General features: G+C 37.5%; 1 protein-coding gene across 1 annotated transcript; it reads right to left on the bottom strand.

Moving 5' to 3' along the window:
- Positions 1-2,755: 2,755 nt before the first annotated feature.
- LOC127636467 (transmembrane protein 248) lies at positions 2,756-23,524 on the bottom strand. Its single transcript, XM_052116941.1, has 7 exons — positions 23,267-23,524; positions 19,681-19,839; positions 18,727-19,012; positions 14,000-14,150; positions 11,823-12,006; positions 10,176-10,319; positions 2,756-5,940 (listed from the first exon to the last, which is right to left on the bottom strand). Exons 1-7 carry the CDS (start codon positions 23,267-23,269, stop codon positions 5,920-5,922), a joined length of 948 nt encoding a protein of 315 aa, XP_051972901.1. The 5' UTR covers positions 23,270-23,524; the 3' UTR covers positions 2,756-5,919.
- Between the last annotated feature and the right edge of the window lie 96 nt (positions 23,525-23,620).

The following is a 23,620-nucleotide window of genomic DNA, read 5'->3' on the forward strand; positions in this document are numbered from 1 at the left end:
ATGTACAGATTTTGATTTTATGGAAAGAAATTGGTACTTTTATTCACAAAAGTGGCATTCGACTAACCACAATGTATAGTTAGAACATTAATAATGTGAAATATTACTATTACAATTTGAAAATAATGTTCCGAATTTCTCAAACTTCTTCAAAAGAGTTTTCATCAAAAAATCCTCCACATCCAGCAATGACAGCTTTGCAGATCCTTGGTATTCCGGCTATCAGTTCATAACACTCTTTTCCAATTATCTGTTGTCCAATGTCTGTGTTTCTTTGCCCACTCTAACCTTTTCTTTTTGATTTTCTGTTTCAAAAGTGCCTTTTTCTTTGTAGTTCTTCCCATAAGGCCTGCACCCGAGTCTTCTCTTTACTGTTGTACATGAAACTGGTGTTGAGCGGGTAGAATTCAATGAAGCTGTCAGCTGAGGATATGTGAGGCATCTATTTCTCAATCTAGAGACTCTGATGTACTTATCCTCTTGTTTAGTTGTACATCTGGCCTTCCACATCTCATCCTTAAGACATGCCAGTCTATTGCATACTGTAGCAACTCAAAAACAAACACAATGTTAAGCTTCATTTAACAAACCAAATTGTTTTCAATTGTGTTTGATATAATGGCAAGTGATTTTCTTGTACCAAATCAGCAATTTAGCATGATTACTCAAGGATAAGGTGTTGGAGTGATGGCTGCTGGAAATGGGGCTTTTCTAGATTAGATCAAAATAGTGATGGTACTTTTATTTTTATTTTTTTACATCAGTAAAAACAAGTAGAAACATGTTCTAACTATACTTTGTGATCAATTGAATGCCACTTTGGTGAAATAAACTACCAATTTCCTTCCAAAACAGCTAAATCTGTCCATTATTCAAAATTTTTGTTTATATTCACCAGATTATTGGTTTTGTATATATAAACTCAGAAAAAAAGAAATGTCCCTTTTTCAGGACACTGTATTTTAAAGATAATTTTGTAAAAACCCAACTTTATAACAGATCTTTATTGTAAAGGGTTTAAACAATGTTTTCATGGTTGTTCAGTGAACCATAAACAATTAATGAACATGCACCTGTGTAATGGTCATTAAGACACTAACAGCTTACAGATGGTAGGCAATTAAGGTCACAGTTATAAAAACTTAGGACACTAAAGAGACCTTTCTACTGATCTGGAATGCACAATCTCTCCATCAGTGCTCAGACTGTCTGCAATAGGCTAAGAGCGGCTGGACTGAGGGCTTTTAGGCCTGTTGTAAGGCAGGTCTATACCAGACATCACCGGAAACAATGTCACCGGTGATGGGCACAAATCCACCTTCACTAGACGAGACAGGACTGGCAAAGTGCTTTTCACTAAAGTGTCAAGTTATTGTCTCGCCAGGGGTGATGGTCGGACTCCCGTTTATTGTAAAAGGAATGAGTGTTACTCCGAGGCCTGTACTCTGGAGCGGGATTGATTTGGAGGTGGAGGGTCCATCATGGTCTGGGGCGGTCTGTCACAGCATCATCGGATGTCATTGTAGGCAATATCAACTCTGTGCGTTACAGGGAAGACATCCTCCTCCCTCATGTGGTACCCTTCCTGCCATCTCAGCCTGACATGACCCTCCAGCATGACAATGCCACCAGCCATACTGCTTGTTCTGTGCGTGATTTCCTGACAGACAGGAATGTCAGTGTTCTGCCATGGCCAGCGAAGAGCCGGATCTCAATCCCATTGAGCACGTCTGGGACCTGTTTGATCGGTGGTTGAGCGCTAGGGCCATTCCCCCCAGAAATGTCCGGGAACTTGCAAGTGCCTTGGTGGAAGAGAGGGTAAAATCTTGCAGCATGAACTGCCAAGTCTGGTGCAGCACATGAAGAGGAGATGCACTACAGTATTTAATGCAGCTGGTGGCCACACCAGATACCGACTGTTCCTTTTGTCACATGTCTATGAAACTTGTTCAGTTTATGTCGTAGTTGTTAACTTTTTATGTCCATACAAATATGGAGTGGTGGTGGAGTAGTGGCTAAAGCACAGGGTTGTTAATCAGAAGGTCACAGGTTATAACCTGTGACCTTCAGGTCTAACCCCACGGTTCTAACCCCACAGACACCACCATTGTGTCCTTGAGCAAGACACTTAACTCCAGGTTGCTCTGGGGGGGATTGTCCCTGTAATAAGTGCACTGTAAGTCGCTTTGGATAAAAGCGTCTGCCAAATGCATAAATGTAAATGTAAATGTAAATATTTACATGTTAAGTTTGCTGAAAATAAAAGCAGTTGAAAGTGAGAGGACTTTATTTTTGCTGTTTTTATTCAAACAATATGAAATTTGAACTGCTATGTATTTGATGACGCACATCTCCATATAGTTTATCGGCAACTACAGGCATAGATTTTTGCAGATAACCGATAGTTTAAAAAAGAAACCATCGGCAATTATTAATCTGTAAAATAGCTATATCACTCCATCTCTACCCTAAACATTGACAAATCCATTTATCAGCAGATATACGCTCTTACAATGAAAAGTCCTTGCCTTCAGAGAAAACAGAACAAAAATATTGATGGCTCATCTTGCACTACACCAATTTTTATCCAATCAAATGCACTCTAGAATGAGATTCCTCCTGAAATGGAATGTCCCACCCAAACTTCCTGTTTCAAAAGTAAATGGACCAACACAAGACAGAAAACTGCCATCATTAAGTGATTTCATGGGGTCTTTAAAAAGACAATAGGCCAACACTAGAACTAAGTGTTATCTCTGATTTTATTCAGCAAAGCATGTGTCTACAATATCTTACAAACAGAAAATAAACCAAGGGATTGTCCTCATACAAACAGGTCAGCAGGTAGAACATTTACAATCATGCATCATGACAAGTCAAAGGGCTTGCAACACCTCTCGCCAACACAACGGAACCAGCAAGCGGGTGTGCCGCAAGTTCACACAAGTAGATTTCTACTACTAACAAATACACTTCACTAATGCTACAAGCCCAAAGGAGAGATGAAGGGAAAGATCAATATGATCCAAGCATCAGGTAGCATCCGTGGAATTCATTGTCATTTTCCATTGTCCAGCAGCACTGAAAGGCCAACTATAATGACTGCAGTAATTATTCTTATTAGCTGCATTTATGAAGCAGAAACATTCATTCAGTGATCAGACAGGAATGAATCTGATCTCAAAATGAAACTAGACATGAGCAAATGTCTCTGGGTTTGAACATAGAATTGAACTAAGAATAGAAAACGCAAATGCATTAGTTGCACATACGAACTCAAATCCAAAATATTGCTTTTCTAAGAGGTTTCAAAGTATTTTGCGATCATCCCATGACAGTTTTCCCAATATCACCATGTGTCTTACTTCAAAATCTATTAAAACAGTTGTAGTAAACAAAGCACTGGCGTGTAAAACAAATATAAACTCTCCTTAATATAGTGAAAAGACAGCATGACTTTTACAATCGTTACTGGAGTTTTGAATAGGGGTTAGACATACAGAAAGTAAATGTGAACAGTCAAGATGTATTTATTTCAACTCAAACTTCATACAGCAGGATCAACTAGAGAATGAAAATGGTATTTAAACACAAAAATGGTGCTATATACAGTACACAGGCAACAGCTGAGCTGACTAGTGCAAAGGCACATTAGTGGTTGGATGGTCATTTATTATGGGCTGTAATAAAGGAAGATAAATAAGGGGGTGGTAATAAATGACAATGACGGGTACAGTTAAAGATGGCCACTAAAAGTTTCACTTGCTTTAAAGTAAAAGCCCAGATCATGTATCATTTTGAAGAATAATTAACAAAGACCATGTATGTGCTAGATTTCTGACTGTAGACAGGAGATAAAATAATGCAAACCAAATAGGGGAATGAAATAAAGGCCGACGACCAAAGGTATCAGCAACACTCTCCTGTTATATTTACAATCCAAAATATTTCTTTTCAGACACCATGCACGTCTATTTGATATGATCACTCATGCACGATATGTTTCATTGTGTGAAAATGAAAACCTATTGAAAATGAAAATAACAACCCCGTACATTTGAAGGCAAGATGACTGCTCAGATATTGCACTAAGATTAAAACGAGGCATTGATGCCTAATTTTATACTTAGGCAAACAAAAACATTAAATGGCAAGAGATTCAAAAGGCAAGAAAAACAATGGATGGCTGAGCAATGGGTAAAGAAAAAGTTAAAATTGTTGGTTCAAAACTGTAAAATAAAGCCAATAGATTACAAAAAAAAAATATCTACAATAGGGATTTACCATTTTTTTTAACACACAAATGTTAAATGTACAAGAGATTATGCAATATTATTTATGTAGCATCGCACAAGTACATTCAGTTGAGCAGTGTCAAGAAACAATCGTGGATCTAAATGAGACATGAAGCAAAAAGGCAATGGATCGTTACATCATTTTATCTTTCTTGCACATTAAATCAACACAAATCCCTTGTACCACTGTCGCAAGATCAGGACTTTCATCTGTTTTCAAAGAGACATTCCAATTACGGTTGAAGTAGATAGGATGTGTTTACCGAGCCTGCCAAAGAAACATGTTTTTCACAAGTTTGAATTTGAGGAGTGTAAAAGAATATCTCACCCAATAACACAAATTCTGTGATTATTTACTCACTTCATCTTGTTCCAAACCTGTATTTTTTTCTTATGTATATAAAAAAGAAAGAAGAAAAAAAAAGGGAGTTTGAGGATCTCTGTACAATGGCAGTTGATTCACTTAAAAAAAAAAAAAAAGAAATAAAAAAAACGCCCCAAAAGTGTCATAAAAGTAGTCCATGGGACTGATGTGTCATATTTCAAGTCTTCTGAAGGCTTACGATAATGCAAAATGTGAGTTATTTTGCAGTGTAAATCCTGACTTTCCACATTCTGGAGTGCATGATAGAAGCTCATTCACAATGGCTCGCTCTTAAATTTCACAAAAGCAAAAACAGCGCAATTTCTCGTGATAAGTTCTTGCATGAACATCTGAACAAGCATGGCTCTACATTTTATGACACTTTTAAAGCTTAAAATGTGAATCACTTTGAACTACCACTGTATGGAAATCAGCAAAATGGACATCCTTTAAAATTCCTCCTTTTGTGTTCTGCAGAAGAAAGTCAGTCCTATGGTTTTGGAATAACATGGTGAAAATATATATTTTTTAGCAAGCTATTCCTTTAACAAAGCACTGCATCAGGTTTTGCTTAGTCATCTCTTTCTGACAAGTATGTTCACAGACAACAGCAAAACCAAAGATAAAAGAAACATAACGTACAGATGTGTCATCTCTAGAGGAACCCTTTCCAAGATTATGACCAGTAACATGATCAATCTCCATGAGAGGGCTCCATGCATCTGTATGTCCTTTAAGAGGAATCAAAAGCAGCACCATGGCAGAATCTGGCATGGACACAATAATGTGTTGACAAAGACACATAAGGAATGACAAGGTAAACACGGTAAGATGTTCAATCACCTCAAATACAAAGTCAAACATCACAGAAGTAGTTGATCTTTGATTAACACCTTGAAAGGTACAGAAGAATGAATTATGACAATGGATAAAATGTTGCGGAGGTAATATTCCCCATCCGAACACAAGGCAAACATTCTCCTCTGTTGATACTGAATATACTGAACATTTACAGCATGGCACAGGGGGGAAGCTCAGGCAAACTGCTTCTTTACTGAATTTAAGAGTCCTATAATTATTTACAGTACATACAGGCACTTAAATGTCTTTGGTTGGAGTGACCCAACATTGCAGAGAAATGCATTCACAGAGCTTGTTTTTTTTTTTTTTGCACCCTTCTCCTGGGTTTAGGCAACATGTAGTTTCTCACAACTTCCCTTTCTGATATGCTTCAGTTCAGATGTTCACCTTTGACCCCCTTTATCCTGCTGACAAGGCCACCTGTGAGAAACAAACAGATATTTTAAGAATTGAGCCAGTGCACATACTTGTTGTGAACTGGATGACATAATCATGCTTTATGTAAATGGAACTACAAAACCGGTACAACGGGCTTCTGTTATGCTTTAACTAGCAGACTGAGCAGACCATTGTTTCCTACAGGGTTCTGTTTTAGCGACACTTTTTTCCGACACTTGATATATTACAACAAAACTAACTATAGATATGTGTCTATCACTTTGCTTTCAGAAAGTGCACAACAGAGTTCTCAGCTAATTATGAGTCAGACTTCATAAAATGTGGTTCAGTGAGCAAGTGAATAATACAAGCCACTTTAATGAGGAAAAGTTTGTTTGTTTGTTTGTTTGTTTTAACGCCATGCCAGCTTCTATGGCTATTAATGAGGAAATGAGTTGTCTGAACGATTCAATCCATGATTCAGACAGTAACCCCTGTGTTTGATTAGCCTCTTAATCTCAGCGGACACGTTGGCAGGAGGCGCTATATGGTAAGCCATTTAACACTTAGACACTCAAGTCCCTGGAAGCATAAGTGAGTCATATGTGGTATCATTTTAATATCAAAGCTTAGAATCTGAACTTTTCAGAGTTCTGATTTCAGTTCAACCTCATCACTTTTGCATTTAGTTACATAAAATAACAAAATAAGGCCTGAAAACATTTGGTCACAAATTTGCCCCACCTAGAGGTTACATAGCAGACATTTTCAAATTAATAAAAAAATCATATATCAAATGAAAGCTCTCATTTTCAGGAAGGTGACTGTTAATTTTGTTGCCTTAATACCGCAGTTTGAATTATTTTCAATATATATATTTCAGTAAAAAATGCAAATATCTCTTTTCTGTGCTGACAACTGATCTGTAAGCCTCAAACTTTATATCAAATCTTACTTTAAATAAAAGAAATGACTTGTTTGTTAGCTTGCTTGGATGGATAATCCAATGATGTGTCAACAAAATATGAAGTCCGTTAGAATAAGTATGAGAATAAAATCATCGGCAAAATATAGGTTCCCATCTATAGTTTATGAAATGTTATAAATTATTGTAAAGTTGGGATTCTCTGCTTTCCAAAGACACCTATAGATTAGACAACTCAGAAGCCAAGATATTCAACAAAACAGTGTGGAAGATCTCAGCACTTCAAAAAAAGACTTGTTGTCTATGGGTAAGAGCTGAAATGCGTTAGAGCACCACCCATGACCATCAGATCAGTATAATGTGAATATTTTTTAATAGTACTTGCTGCTATCTAGTGGAAAAATGACTTTTTGCTTCCTGTATTAACGGTTGTAAAGAGAAGACACAAAACTGAAATGGCATGCTTTTAAACTTTAGACATAAAATAAAAAATTAATACAATTTGTTTTTGCCAAAAATGTATTAGTTTATCATAAAATTGTAAACATATACATTTAATTATTACAATAATTTCTTAAAATATAGAGTGTTATCTGTAAAATAAGAATAATTTTATTAAATTACTCCACTGTGTGTGTATGTTTGAACAGGGAGCTTTTAAATTTGAGGGTGAAAAATTTCAGGCGGCAACCCCAAAATCCTGCAGAGTAGAAGAGGTTAAGTCTGATTTGCCAATTAATTCACATGATTCATTAAAAATAACAGTACAATCAGGAATAGGACAGGACATTCTGCAGTGTTTTGTTTTTGCATGCAGTCAGCAAAGACAACCCATTAGAAAGTTGAAAATATATATTTATTATAGTGCTAACAATTAATGTGTTATTTCAGTGTGAATAGTTCAATATTAAAAAATTATTAATCACCACAAATAGGAATTATCCTACCATCGGAGCAATACATGCATGAAGTACCATATTGGAAGTACAGAAAATTATGTACATCATTTATAAGTAATTGATAATGTTCGGTCAAATACTGTAAAGGCAAAATTCTTTGTTTTTGGTGTGCAAAGTACTTTATGCTTCCAGTTTATGCTTATCAGGAATCTTCCATATTACGGTCCGGGGGCATTGCGATTAATGGCGTAAATTTTTTTAACACGTTATTTTTAGTCAAATGAATCACACTGAATTAACGCCTTAAATCGACAGCCCTAATATATATATACAGTACCTTGCGAAAGTACTCGCCCCCTTGAACTTTTCGACCTTTTGCCACATTTCAGGCTTCAAACATAAAGATATAAAACTGTAATTTGTTTGTGAAGAATCAACAACAAGTGGGACACAATCATGAAGAGGAACGAAATTTATTGGATATTTCAAACTTTTTTAACAAATAAAAAACTGACAAATTGGGCGTGCAAAATTATTCAGCCCCTTTACTTTCAGTGCAGCAAACTCTCTCCAGAAGTTCAGTGAGGATCTCTGAATGATCCAATGTTGACCTAAATGACTAATGATGATAAATAGAATCCACCTGTGTGTAATCATGTCTCCGTATAAATGCACCTGCTCTGTGATAGTCTCAGAGGTCCGTTTAAAGCACAGAGAGGATCATGAAGAACAAGGAACACACCAGGCAGGTCCGAGATACTGTTGTGGAGAAGTTTAAAGCCGGATTTGGATACAGAAAGATTTCCCAAGCTTTAAACATCCCAAGGAGCACTGTGCAAGCGATAATATTGAAATGGAAGGAGTATCAGACCACTGCAAATCTACCAAGACCCGGCCGTCCCTCTAAACTTTCAGCTCATACAAGGAGAAGACTGATCAGAGATGCAGCCAAGAGGCCCATGATCACTCTGGATGAACTGCAGAGATCTACAGCTGAGGTGGGAGACTCTGTCCATAGGATAACAATCAGTCGTATACTGCACAAATCTGGCCTTTATGGAAGAGTGGCAAGAAGAAAGCCATTTCTTAAAGATATCCATAAAAAGTGTCATTTAAAGTTTGCCACAAGCCACCTGGGAGACACACCAAACATGTGGAAGAAGGTGCTCTGGTCAGATTAAACCAAAATCGAACTTTTTGGCAACAATGCAAAACGTTATGTTTGGCGTAAAAGCAACACAGCTCATCACCCTGAACACACCATCCCCACTGTCAAACATGGTGGTGGCAGCATCATGGTTTGGGCCTGCTTTTCTTCAGCAGGGACAGGGAAGATGGTTAAAATTGATGGGAAGATGGATGGAGCCAAATACAGGACCACTCTGGAAGAAAACCTGATGGAGTCTGCAAAAGACCTGAGACTGGGACGGAGATTTGTCTTCCAACAAGACAATGATCCAAAACATAAAGCAAAATCTACAATGGAATGGTTCACAAATAAACATATCCAGGTGTTAGAATGGCCAAGTCAAAGTCCAGACCTGAATCCAATCGAGAATCTGTGGAAAGAACTGAAAACTGCTGTTCACAAACGCTCTCCATCCAACCTCACCGAGCTCGAGCTGTTTTGCAAGAAGGAATGGGCAAAAATTTCAGTCTCTTGATGTGCAAAACTGATAGAGACATACCCCAAGCGACTTACAGCTGTAATCGCAGCAAAAGGTGGCACTACAAAGTATTAACTTAAGGGGGCTGAATAATTTTGCACGCCCAATTTTTCAGTTTTTTATTTGTTAAAAAAGTTTGAAATATCCAATAAATTTCGTTCCACCTGTCCCACCTGTCCCACCTGTTGTTGATTCTTCACAAAAAATTACAGTTTTATATCTTTATGTTTGAAGCCTGAAATGTGGCAAAAGGTCGAAAAGTTCAAGGGGACCGAATACTTTCGCAAGGCACTGTATCTATCGTGAAGGAGGGAACAAAACAAATTCATTCACACACAATGTATATTCCAGGACAACGAAATACCCGTCCGGTAGATAATGCACAGATGAAGTAGGTTCTTTTCCAGAGAGATGATCATGTTGCCCTTCCCAACTGTAGTAAAACCATCTTTCAAAAAGTTGAACGCCACATTTTAATTGCACTTAATTTTTTTCATTCTTAGTTCAAATAAATACAAAATAAAATTCAAAGTTTGAAATCACGGTGTCTTGCTTTGTGTAAGCTTAACCCTAACTCTGCTTTACAAAAATTACCCCATAGTACCACCTAGCATCCAACCAGTGGTAATACCGGTGTTCGTCAAGGTTTTTTTTTTTCTGCGACCAATCAAAACTTCTCATTGCCGAAGCGTTTGGTCGACTATTAGGGGGCAGCCCTACTTCAGTGTCAGTCCTGAATAGTGGCAGACAGATTATCTCCCTGATAGTATATTCACAAGGTTGTACCTTTTCAGGATAGAAATCTGGGTTGTTCTGTCGAACTTTGCCAGGCCTGCCCTTGATGACTGCGTAGCAGAACATTGTGATGACCATCACAAACAGGAAGTAGCTGGTGTGCATGAGGTGCAGGTTAATGAGAGAGCGATCATCCTATCAAGAGAAAAAACTCATGAGCATATGATAATCATGAATAGAATACACGTTCAGTAAAGTTGCACGTTCTGGAACCATTAACTTGCATAAGTTAACAGCCAAATTATAATGGATTTCCCCATATTCTTAACCTGGAGAATCCTGGAGATGCATGATATTTGGTAACTATATTGATATAATAAAGTTTTAATTATCACCATCGGTCTAATAAGGGTGATTTTCGAAGCACATATTAAAACTATTTTTCAATTTAAACAGTACTGTATACTCTCTTTTTGTGGTAGGGGGGGGTTAAAAAGTAGGGTACTAAACAATTTTGCTACTTCTTTACTACTACTACACACAGGTAATTTTGATGCCTAATTTTCACCGTGTAAACTTCTATATTCTAGATAAATGCCGTTTAGCTGGTAAAACATTATAGTTTTATTACATTAGCTAGGGCTGTGTATTAAAACACATTTCCCAATTCGATTCCATTTCGATTTACAAGCTCTTAATTCGATATTGATTCATATGGGTATATTTCATTAACAATGTCCATTTCGTTTACATATGAAATCTTCTTGGTCACATAATCTTCTAGGTCACCCTTCTAGTTACAATTCTAAAATGTATTTTTTACAAATTATACTTCATCATCAGTTTTTATTATTTTGGTCACATTTTAACTTTTGAAAATTTTTCAAATTCAGTCTATATCATCAATAAATGTCTTGAAATTGCATATACTATATTATGTTACATATTTATTGTTTACTTGCACAATTTGTACTGTTAACAATATTTACAGTACATTGATACGTATAACACGTGTTGAAATGTACTGCCTCTTTAAGACTTCAGGCATCAGCCAGTGCAGGGTTTCTTTAACGCATCCATATGTGATTAGAATTAAATGTTTGTCTTTTGATCAATAACTGACTGTAAAGAATAGAAAGGGTATTAAAAGAGACATTATATGGATTGCGCAGATCTTTGCATAGAACTTTTTCCATCAACACACAGTGAAAGGATCTTGTGCTGATAACTTCTTCGCCACTATACTAAACAATCACTGGTGAGTGAAATCTTAAAGTTTACCAGCCAGTGTGTAATCACAGACATATTAGTTATTATTAGACATTTGGTCATATGTTTGCAAGTGATTTAAATGCATTACAGAAGGGTGCTACACATACTGTAAAAGATCGATCTTGGGATTCAAGAATCGATATCGTTCAAACAACGATCATGATGCATTGGAAAATCAATATATTTTTATCCAGTCCTAATATCAGCCATCGTACAGGTTTTCAGCCATAACATAAAATAACAGCAGTATTAGCCAAAATTTCTACATTGGTGCATTCTTAATAATGCAGTTGCTGCAAATATACAGAAGCGTGCAAAGGACACAAGGTGAATAAACTGCAAAAGATATTGTGCAAATTCCGCAGAAAGAAAAATATTTATGAAATAGAAATTATACTTCCATAATGCTAATTCCACATTACTCACATCTGGAACGATGACAGTGAGCTTAGGATTCAGTGCGTGATACACCTTCCCAATGGCACCTTTGTAACACCAGAATGGGTTGTATTCCTGTGTGTACTTAGAGTCCGAGTCTCGCGCTGTGGTGAAAATCTTGTACCAGGATGTGGCATTGCTGTAGGTCTCTGGGATACAGTGAGGTGGCTGCCTGCAGAGGATTTTCAAAAACAAGGCCATCATTTCTTATTCTAAATCAGGGGTCTTCACCCATTTTCAGGCCAAGGATCCCTTGCTGGGTAGAGACGGAGCCAGGACACTTGTTACAAATTGTATAAAATTGAGTGTTGCGTTTTATGCCTATACAAAAATGTATGTAGGCTACCATAATATTGTATGTATATACTTCATGATGTTTGCATTGCAAAGCCATTGAAAAAATAATGAAATGCTGTCCTGCTGAAAAATCAGACTAAACCAAGCTGTTTGGCTGGATTTAGCTGGTTGCCCAGCCTGGTCTTAGCATGTCAGTCTGGTTTTAAAGGAGATTTGAACACATTTTTTAGCTGGTCAGGGTGGTCCAAGCTGGTCAGGCTGATCTTAGCTGGTCACGCTTGTCTTAGCAAGTCTCCCAGCCAGGTCAAGCTGGTTTAAGATGGGAGGCTAGCTGGTCTCCCAGCCTGAACCGCTAAAAAGTGTACAAACACCCTCTGAAACCAGCTAACTGACCAGCCTGTCAAGGCTGGGTAACCAGCTAAAACCAGCCAACCAACTAAGGCTGGTTTTAGCTGTTTTTTCCACTGGACGTACAGCAGGGGTTTGCAACATTTTTGACATGAAGTGACATTTTCAATTTTCCTGGTTAATCCCTGTGCCAAACCTGGTTAATCCCTGTGACAGACAGACAAACAAACAAACACATAGACAGACAAACAAACGGAAAAAAAAAAACAGACAGACCCTGTACAGAATGCAAATTTTATAAGGTTAATAATATGGAGTCTTCAACTCATCTCATGTGAGTAATCGATTTTATACATGTGGGTGTGGAACGTTAAGGATCGTGTATGCCAGCTTGATAATCTCAGCAGTAACTATTTATTTACACCAGGAAAGTAGGCTATTATTCTGAAAGCATAAAGCAACTAATAATAAAATAAACTGTAGGCTGTCATCTGCTCAACCGCACAGCACGACCAACGCAAAGCAAGCGACAGGAGTATGATTTATAGTCTATCCACATGCTGAACTCCTACACAGCTGCATGCCAAATCTTAAAGTGTGATTAAACAGCGCTAGTCACTAGAAGCGCATAGCCCGGATAAACCCTTCACATGACCATTGCTCACCACAAGCTGCTTAATGCGCGACACACATCAGGTTTAGAGGCGCTGCAGTAGAGGGTCACGTGAGTAAACGCGTCTATTCACGCGACACTCCGCCATGTTGAAAGTTTACGACGATTCCCATCTCGGAAACTCTGGTAGGCTATTATTTTGAACTGAGTTTCTCAGTCATAATTACAACTTGAGGGGTCGTTCATGTGCAACTTCCAAGTGGGAAACTTGTAGTTACGCTAATTCTGATAGCACGTGATGGCAGCATAAATTTGTGCTATGCTGTGTAAAATTCAGTCATTCAAGGTTATGTGCGCAAGTCTATCTAACACGTACATAAGAGTTTGTGTATGTTCTTTTTGTTTTGCTTTGGCTGTGTGAGTCAGTTAAACACTCATTGCTTAAGCCTTAGTTACTCAGCACACAAAGGAAGATGTTTACACAGAGAATACCAGTACAGAGCCTAAGGCAATATTCAAGAGTTACAAAGCTATAAAACAAAATCAAAATGACTAAACCTTTACAAGAATAGTTCACCCATACATAAACATTCTGTCATTATTTATGGTGTTCACGCTCATGTTGTTCCAAACCTCTTTAACTTTAGCAGGATGTCTGAGTTGCTCTCTTCCATAAAATGCAAGTGGATGGGGGCCTCTGGCTGTAAAGCTCCAATAACCCAATAAATATTTTTTCTCCCCACACAATGAAAGTGAATTGTGACTGCCTAACATTTACTTTTGTATTCCATGGATGAAAGAAAGTCATATGGTTTAAGAACAACATAATGGTGAGTAAATGACAGAATTTGCATTTTTGGGTGAACTATTCCTTGAAGTGGTTTCAGACACAGATCGGTACACTTACACTGTGACAGGGAAGACATTACTGGCTGCTGTGATGGTCATACAGGTGCTAAAGACCATCTGCTCACAACGGCCATGTAGAACACAGTCATCTGAGTTCCAGGCTACAGGCAGGGTGAAAGTGATGTTCATCTCTTCATGGGCCTCTCTGCCTTTAATGACACAAACACACCCACATAGAGTCAGCGTATACTGGAAAAACAAAGGGAGCTTTGATGTACCTGCATGTGACAGAAGGTATTTTGCTTCGGCCAGTCTCCGACTGTTATCCCTTTGTGCACAATGGTCCACTGTTTTAACTGGGGTTAAAAAGATAATATTCACTTTGACAACTCTCCTCTCTGATCTGTTTGACTAAAATAAAATAGACAGCCAAAGATTCTCCATTCTGTTAAAAAAAAATGTTTTACGTGCCTGCGTTAAATCCCAATACAATTCACAACTTAAGACCTTGAGATTCCTTCTGGTGGGACAAAGGTGGCACCTTCTGATGGAATCTATCCACAGTTTTCCTGAGCAATCACTGGGTGCCGCCATGATGATTCTAAATGCCCGTTTTGTGTTTCTGGTCTCGAGACACAATGTAAAAACTACCGAAAAGAGCGATTCAGATGGAGAACAATAACAATTTAAGTATTTTTTGGGGTAAAAATTCATCTCTGGTCATAACAACTCAAAGTAGTTAATGATATCAACATAAATATCCTCGGACCATCACTTTATGACAGCTACAGGTGAGGCACTGTTACAACAACAACAACAACAACAACAACAACAACAACAACAACAACAACAACAACAACAACAACAACAACAACAACAACAACAACCTGGTCATCTCTACTCTAAGTGTTGGCACTTTAAATGTTTTTGAAAATATTTACAAATGTAATACTTTAAACATCACATTACCCACACTGATGCGAGCAAAAACACTGGCAGCTGGAAATGTAAGACAGGCGAATAGTGGAACACTCAGGAAAAAGGTGCAAAAGGTGGAGTGGTTAATCAAAATATGATGACTATTATTCATCTTAAATTGAGAATAAAGTCACAGTTCTATGAGAATACAATTGAAATGTTGAAAATAATCTTAAAACATGCCTTTTATGAGAATAAAGTTTCAAGAATTTATCAGCAAGAGATTTAAAGGGATAGTTCACCCAAAAATGAAAATTCTCTCATCATTTACTCACCCTCAGGTCATCCCAGATGTGTATGACCATCTTTTTAGAAAATGTTTAGAAGAACATTTCAGCTCAGTAGGTCCTCACAATGCAAGTGAATTGTGACCAGAACCAGTGACCAGAAGGTCCAAAAATGACAAAGGTGGCAGAAAAGTAATCCATACGACTCCAGTGGTTAAATCTATGTCTTCTGAAGTGATAAGTGTGGATGAGAAACAGGTCAATATTTAAATCCTTTTTTACTATCAGCTTCTACTTTGGACCATTGGACCAGCCCCAACCAGTAGGTGACACCAGAATGTGGAAGTGAAAGTGTAGATTTACAGTAACAAAAGGACTTAAATATTGATCTGTTTCCCACCCATACCCATCATATCTAGAGATAAAACGGTATGAACATTTTATATATCACGATTATAGTGACCAAAATTATCATGGTTATCAGTATTTTCGTGGTATTGTTAAAATGTGCTGGAAACTTTCAAAAAAGTACTGATACACACTGAAATCGTTTCACCAAGTTTTATATTGAAAACCAACTCTGTAAAAAAGGGAATATTGAATGTATACATTTTAGTGTTATTACAATATACACTTGCGCCCAAAGGTTTGGAATAATGTACAGATTTTGCCCTTATGAAAAGAAATTAATACTTTAATTCACCAAAGTGGCATTCAACTTATCACAATGTATATTCAGGACAATTTACTATTATAATTGGAAAAAATTGTTCAGAACTTCTTAAACGACTTCAAAAGAGTTCTCATCAAAAAATCCTCCACATGCTGCAATGACAGCTTTGCAGATCCTTGGTATTTCAGCTGTGAGTTTGTCCAGATACTCTGGTGACATTTCACCCCACACTTACTGTAGAACTTGTCATAGATGTGGCTGTCTTGTCGGACACTTCTCACGCACTTTACAGTCTCTCATTCACCTTATAGTCTAGCTGATCCCACAAAAGCTCAATTGGGTTAAGATCCGTAACACTCTTTTCCAATTATCTGTTGTCCAATGTCTGTGTTTCTTTGCACATTCTAACATTTTCTTTTTGATTTTCTGTTTCAAAAGTGGCTTTTTCTTTGCAATTCTTCCCATAAGACTTGCACCCCTGAGTCTTCTCTTTACTGTTGTACATGAAACTGGTGTTGAGCGGGTAGAATTCAATGAAGCTGTCAGCTGAGGACATGTGAGATGTCTATTTCTCAAACTAGAGACTCTGATGTACTTATCCTCTTGTTTAGTTGTACATCTGGACTTCACATCTCTTTCTGTCCTTGTTAGAGCCAGTTGTCCTTTGTCTTTGAAGACTGTAGTATACACCTTTGTATGAAATCTTCAGTTTTTTGGCAAGTTCAAGCATTGCATAGCCTTCATTCCTCAAAACAATGATTGACGAGTTTCAAGAGAAAGCAGTTTCTTTTTTTGCCATTTTTGACCTAATATTGACCTCAAGACATGCCAGTCTATTGCATACTGTAGCAACTCAAAAACAAACACAATGTTAAGCTTCATTTAACAAACCAAATAGCTTTCAACTGTGTTTGATATAATGGCAAGTGATTTTCTAGTACCAAATCAGCAATTTAGCAAGATTGCTCAAGGATAAGGATTTGGAGTGATGGCTGCTGGAAATGGGGCTTGTCTAGATTTGATAAATTACTTTTCAAATAGTGATGGTGTTGTTTTTTTACATCAGTAATGTCCTGACTATACTTTGTGATCAGTTGAATGCCACTTTGGTGAATTTAAGTACCAATGTCCTTCCGATACAGCAAAATATGTCCATTATTCCAAACTTTTGGCCACCAGTGTAAACACACACACATGCACGCACACACACAAACTGTGCATGGGGTCATTGCATGCATGCATACACACACACTTCTGTGTCCTGAATAATCACAGAACAATGTCTGCCCACCAATCTTGATTATTGAGGATAAGTTATATGGTTAAACTATTTTATAGAGATATAAAAGCTATTTTATTTTATTATTGTCGTTTTTAACTATCACTTGCATGCAAAACGGAATAGAATATTTACAGTATTAACGTGATATACATTTTTTCACACTTGTGTTGAGCTGCAGCAGTTACGGTCATTGTTGCGCTTGTGCTACAAAGGCTACTGCACTTCACAAAAGCTTGTTGCTTGCCACATCCCATGTAAAATGCCTTGAAACATCTGGACATTCAGTTCCTTACGGAGTAAAAACGTACTAATTTCACATGCAGAGATAGCCATTACTCCCTCAGGTAAGCCAAAGTTTTATAATGTGTCTGTGGTGCAGCTGTGCCTTTAAAAGCAGACTCACATTGACCTTTGACTGACAGCATACAGACCTGAGGTTTGATTCAGTAAATGCAATTCTCTGGTTCCCACATTGAGTTTTACCTGTAATAATGGTCATAAACTATAAAGTATTTATTGGAATTGGGGCACTGCGATCTATTTTTTAAATAATCATCACAAAATCGAATTTACATGAGGAGAAAATCCTATTACATTCAAATGGTAATTAATTTACACAGAACAGAACTCACAAGATCATTTGCGGACAATAACCTTCTTAGATCATCTGGAATCAGTCAGATTTATTGAACAGAATGTGTTTGTGCATCCGTAACTGCATGTAACAAGTCCGGCGGACATCTTTTCATGACATTATCTTATGGGGCTTTATTAAAGCATATATTGCAAAACAACTGTATAGATAAATACATTTAGATTGCATTACGATATGTTTTTTTGAGTTCTAGCTGTCCCATGCAGTGATGAAGAGCTCAACTTTTCTCGTGCATCGACACGCAGCACCACAAACACATGCAGATGAACTTACAGAGTGGATGTGGCAGCGGGAGTGTGAAAACTGGATGCAAAGCCGTTGCATTGCTGATGTAATAATTTTTAGGTCCTGCATTGTTTTTCAAATCTAAAGTGAAGCACTGTCACACAGCTGACACCTCTTGTCATAATGTGTTCGCACCCTCATCTGTGGACTGCATCACTTCTGCCTTAATTTGATTTGTCGATTTGGCAATTTTGTAATAGAGGAAATTTTGTTTTAATCGATTAAGCTAATTAAATCAAGTAATCGTGACAGCCCTAATCTCGTATCTCCCTTGACAGGTGCCCAAAGGTTGAAAACTCCCGTACTAATGCACAGCTGATTCATGAACAGAAAGTTTGCAAAAAACTTCCCACAAATTCAGCTTGGCTAACTTCACAAAAAAGTTGCATAGCCAATGTTATGTCCCTGGTTATTGGTGTTTAGTGTATGTACTCCGACTCGGACGCTCTTTGCTGTTGTCCACCATCATTTAAGTTACTTTCCTTACAACTTATTTTTACTTTAATCTCATAATGCTATGACTTTATTCTCTGAATTTTTTATTTATTCTCAAAATCATGAAAAAAAAAAAAAAAAAACAACAACATCTGACAGAATAAATATTTATCTGGAGTGTGTTCATTATTAAATGGCATGTGTCCAGGTCGAAGTAAAATTTTAAATTACAAAAAAAGAAGAAACATACCTGAAAGGCCAACTTGCTGCCCGAGCACACTGGCGTAAAGGTGGGTAATATTACGTGAATAGCCCCCAAACGGCCGCAACGGATCCAGGGTCAGTGTGATGGCCACAGAGATGTTGATTGGCCCTGGGTCCTCCAGGAGGGGTGGTGACTGGGTGCTGGATCGCACCTGGCTGCTGGTTACTGTGCTCTCTGGTGTAGTAGACTCGTTCAAGCTATGCTTCAGTGTCTCATTTTCCGAGATGCAAAAGTCAATCTCATTAAATTGGAGAAGGAATGTGTTCCAATCCTGGTAAAAGCAAAATATGCCATTTCAATACAGTACACTATTGCCGCAAAAGTTTGTTAAGCTACACAGGTACTATGCATGTTTACAGACAACTGTGATTCTCCACATTTTTCTGCAATTAATATGGTTCAAATGTAGAGGCTACATTCAGCATCAAGTTAACGAACTACTAGGATTTCTAATACTTTAAAAAAAATATATATATATATTTTTTCTCATTTGACTTACATTGTTAGAAATGTTTCCATTCAAAATCTAACTGAAAATGATGACACTATTGTAATAGTTACAATTATTCTATTGGTAGATAATCCAGAGCAATTTACAATACATTTACAATCCCTGGGAATCAAATTGGCCTTCCATCTTGCATTTTCTTTGCATACTAAATTGACGTCTTTCTTGTCTAAACACTGCAAAGTCAGGTGTTGACACTTGTGCACAGCTTTAAGTATATTTTTTCCACCCTACAAGCACTTGCATTTCTAGAAGAAAACACCAAACAAGGTTACTGCAAATTAGAGCTTATCTAAAAAACAAATCTGAAGTTTTTTTTTATCAATACTTATGTCCAGCTACTCATTATTTATTATTAACTAAAATCAAGTTAGCATGTAGATTCAACGATCCTTGCATTATACTTGGGGTAAACAAAGTGATAATTTTACCTCTGTCATCTCAGGTGATTTGATCTCCTTGATCTTAAAAAAGTATCCAATAGTGAGAAAAGCAATGGCCACAGCACTGACGCTGACCATAAAAATGACCAGTGGCGGACGATTACTTATGTAGGTCTTAAGATTCTCCAGTGGATTCAACAACAACACCTGCAGCAAGAGAGAAAAGTGACTTTCTCAAAAGAAAACTTACATAATCAACACTGGCACTGAAAGCATCTGAATCACACAGCACTGAATGCTTCAGAAATACCACTGCCACTGCCTTCCATAATGAGGCAATGAGAAGTTTCAAGACAGCTCATGCTTTAAGCTATAAAAGTATTGCTGCGCTGAAATGGTGTCATCAATACTACCAGCAAGGTGTAAAGGTTTGCCATGCAAATATTTAGATGTAAGTCAACCTTTGAGTCATAACTTGCTATTCCAGCCTCCTTACATTTATTTGTTTTCATATCTGGAGTTGAATTTTGAATTACACAACTAGTTATACTGCTATTTTAAACACTTATTATACATGATTTGTCAGTGGGTCTCATTCACTAAACGTGCATATATGCACACGTCTCTGCGTAAAACCTGTGTCCAAATGTCTTCAAGCAGAAACCATGACTCATCAGTAAGTTCACACTTAAATTTATTCTAAAATTTTAAGATAAAATTTAGAACCAACTGAAATCACACATACAAATATCACGGATTTAGTGCCATAAGAAATATACACACTGTATATTATAATATACGTATATTCTATCTAATAAGCTTGTTTTAAGAATGGCACACTTGGCATTACTTCTGATCTAATCTTTCTTTGCATGCTGACAGGTGAGAGCACATATTTTAGAGAGCGCAAGTATATGTTTGCAGAGAGTCACGAATGGCTGTACAGGAAAGATTGTCTGGAAAGCCCTTATATGGAGATAGGTTGCTTGTGTATTATGATAATTATTAACTGCAGGCACGCACACACTAATTTTAAATAATCCGGTTTCATCAAAATTAGAATGAGGGCAGAAGATCAAATTTATGTGGAAGTACCGGTTGTGAATCTGGCAGAAGTTTTTCAAGAGAACTACTCCGCAGAGAGGCAAGCAACTTTAAAGCAATTATCGGTGAATGAGATCCACGGCTGCATGGAAACTGTTGCTTGTGTCACCCAATACCAATATGATATGTTAAAGATTACAAAATCAAATATTTAGTGCCATAATGTACCTTTATACCTAAAGCACATAACTAATATACAATCCAATCAATACTATCACTGAATACACTGTGCTCTTCTATGAAGTTGATATCATCCATGAATCCATTCACATCCTAAAAAATTACCATCACAATGCCAGTTGTTGAAAAAACAACCAAATTAAATACATAGGGACATTTATTATTAACATTGATAGCACTTATGTTTGTTAATAAGGAGAAATTGTTAATTTTTTGTTTTATTGGGCCAACTCGTTCTTCCAGTTTAAAAATGAAAGTTGAACAATGTCACAAAAATTAAGTTATGGTTAGTAGGGGACAGTAAATAAGTACATCAGTAGATCCTGAGTGTTTCTGCACAATATTCATTAGAAGGAACGCTTCCATCCGATCACAGCTTTACCTAATGCATGAGCTCACATTACATCTGAGAATTAAAACTCATTGATGTAAAAGATGTTCTGGGCAGGTGTGAGATTGAACACCACCTGTGGAACAGACATGAACGGACTTTTAAACTAAACACCGTGATGAGATCGAAATCACTCGTCAGAAAGTACCGGTCCATAACCAGACAGGCACAAGCTTTTCTTGGTTGCAGTTCTGCTATACGCTTTCCAAACATGTCGTTCATGAGGGTAGGCTGTTAGACGGAGTGCTGACTCCATCGCTTTTCTCTGTGCATCAGATCATAAACAGGTTTACAAGATGGCTTGTTCAAAAACAGAAGAAAGTGATGAAAACAGTAAACGCAGTCATGTCAGCTCTCTTTTTTGTCTCCTACGTTTTATGGCTATACTATGAAAAACAATGCGTGTTTGATGTTTTATGTATTGGACCGGTTTACTTTCATTATGTGCCTAAATTAATGTGATTTTTTTTCTTTCGAAAAAGAGGGATGAGACAAAATGATGCCAAAAATACTGTCAATAGAGTTTAACTTGTATTAAAACTGAAACACGGGGGACTGGGTAGCTCAGTGAGTATTGACGCTGACTACCACCCCTGGAGTCGCAATTGGGCATTTCAAATTGTGAGAAAAGGGGAAAAGAAAAAACCCAGAAACAATCCTTGAAAGACTAAATATTTATGAATTAATGTAAAGTCTCAAAGCAGTGCTGATTTTTATGGTAATGTGCTGTTCTCACCTCTTCTCATTGGTTGAAAAAAAATTTAAATCCAAATCTTCACTCCCCAAAACTCAAGTTCCCCAGAACTCTTGTTTTTCATCTCGTTTTGTGATGTTCAGCGATCTCTGTTCTGATTGTGTTTTGGAAGAAGCTCTTGACCCCCCCTCCCATCCTAACCCAGTAACAGCCCACATTTTTCACACCCATTCCATGAGTCTTTTCAATCTGAGGTGTGAACGATTAGTGCTAAACTGGGGGTGGGTTTGAGGTGGTGTCATAACATTGACATCACCGAGAGACAGGGCTGTTGCAAGTAATTCTGGGCCCCCTGACTATATATTGCTCTAGGCCCCTTACCTATTAAAATAATACAATTTTGAATTTGTCGCAGGCCCCCTGGAAATATGGGGGCCCCTAAAATCATTACCACCTTTCACTCCACTAGCTACGGCCCAGCCGAGAGACACTGGCATACCTTAGGAATCATGTGACATATGCTTACATGAGGCAAAAAATAGGTAACATGATTTTACAACCTAATCATTTTTATTTATTTGTACCACCACAGGAATATTTAAGTAAACTGATAATGATTACACTGAACTGGAAAGGATTTTTTTTTTTTTTTTTTTTAAGTGACCAGTTACAGCACATAAACTATACACATTTCAACCTAAAATCTTGCTATTGAAAAAAAAGTTTAAATCTATAATATGCATCAACAACCCAGATAGGCGGATACATTACCTACATGTAAAGTGATTGGGCACTTCACGTGGACCCCATAAACATATAGACAGCAAAACACATTTCAGACCACTAAAAAGAACCCCCATAAGACGCCAAATACACATTGATTAGCACATAAGTTCATAGCAGCGGTACTCAGCTAAAACACTCAGATGTTTTCCATACAGCATGGGGTCTTTCTAGCAAGTACAATCTGTCATGTTCCCTTGGCCTGTTCCATATTTGCAGACTGTCTAATTTAGACTGCTAATGATGTCTCTTCACTACTATGACAGATCGAGCTGTCAAATCATTATGACGGAAGTGTCCCATAATCCAAATGAATTTACCTACCCAAACAACCTTATAAAAATAATAATAATAATAAAATTAAAAAAAAAAACATCTCAATCTTGAACACACAAAAGGAGCATCTACGCAGCTAAGAAATTCTGCTATATTGTGATCTGCAAAACGTATAACTTAAAACAGGCTTGAGATCTCAAACTCACCATTTTGCCTCTGTGAGTGCGCGCGCACGACAGCTGCAGGCGGCTAATGCTTTAACAGGCCTGAGCGACAAACCCAGAGCTGACAGCGGCACTCCTTCCCATTATATGCAAGTGTGCTATATTCTTTAAAACATGACCTGGATTTCCTTTGCGTCTATAATGAATTGAAGTTTCGGCAGAAATTGACTGTAGACGTCTGCGGTAGTGTATCTGGTTTCTGTTTAGGAATCAGCAGGACCAATCGCATTACTTTCACGTCTTCACGCACGCACTGATCACGAGAGGCGGGGCAATGAAAGCCTAGCAAAGGCTGGCATTGGCTTATGCACCGCTACGGAGGATGTGATTGGACGG

The sequence above is a fragment of the Xyrauchen texanus genome, chromosome 4 (genome assembly GCF_025860055.1).
Source record: "Xyrauchen texanus isolate HMW12.3.18 chromosome 4, RBS_HiC_50CHRs, whole genome shotgun sequence".
NCBI classification, from domain to species: Eukaryota; Metazoa; Chordata; class Actinopteri; order Cypriniformes; family Catostomidae; genus Xyrauchen; species Xyrauchen texanus.

Excerpts from the sequence above, each read along its gene's own strand:
- LOC127636467 (XM_052116941.1), bottom strand. Across the intron at positions 14,151-18,726 it reads GCAGCAAGTTGGCCTTTCAG|GCAGAGAGGCCCATGAAGAG; the intron begins GTATGTTTCTTC and ends GTGTCATTAAAG. Across the intron at positions 12,007-13,999 it reads AATGTCTTCCCTGTCACAGT|GCAGCCACCTCACTGTATCC; the intron begins GTAAGTGTACCG and ends AATCCTCTGCAG.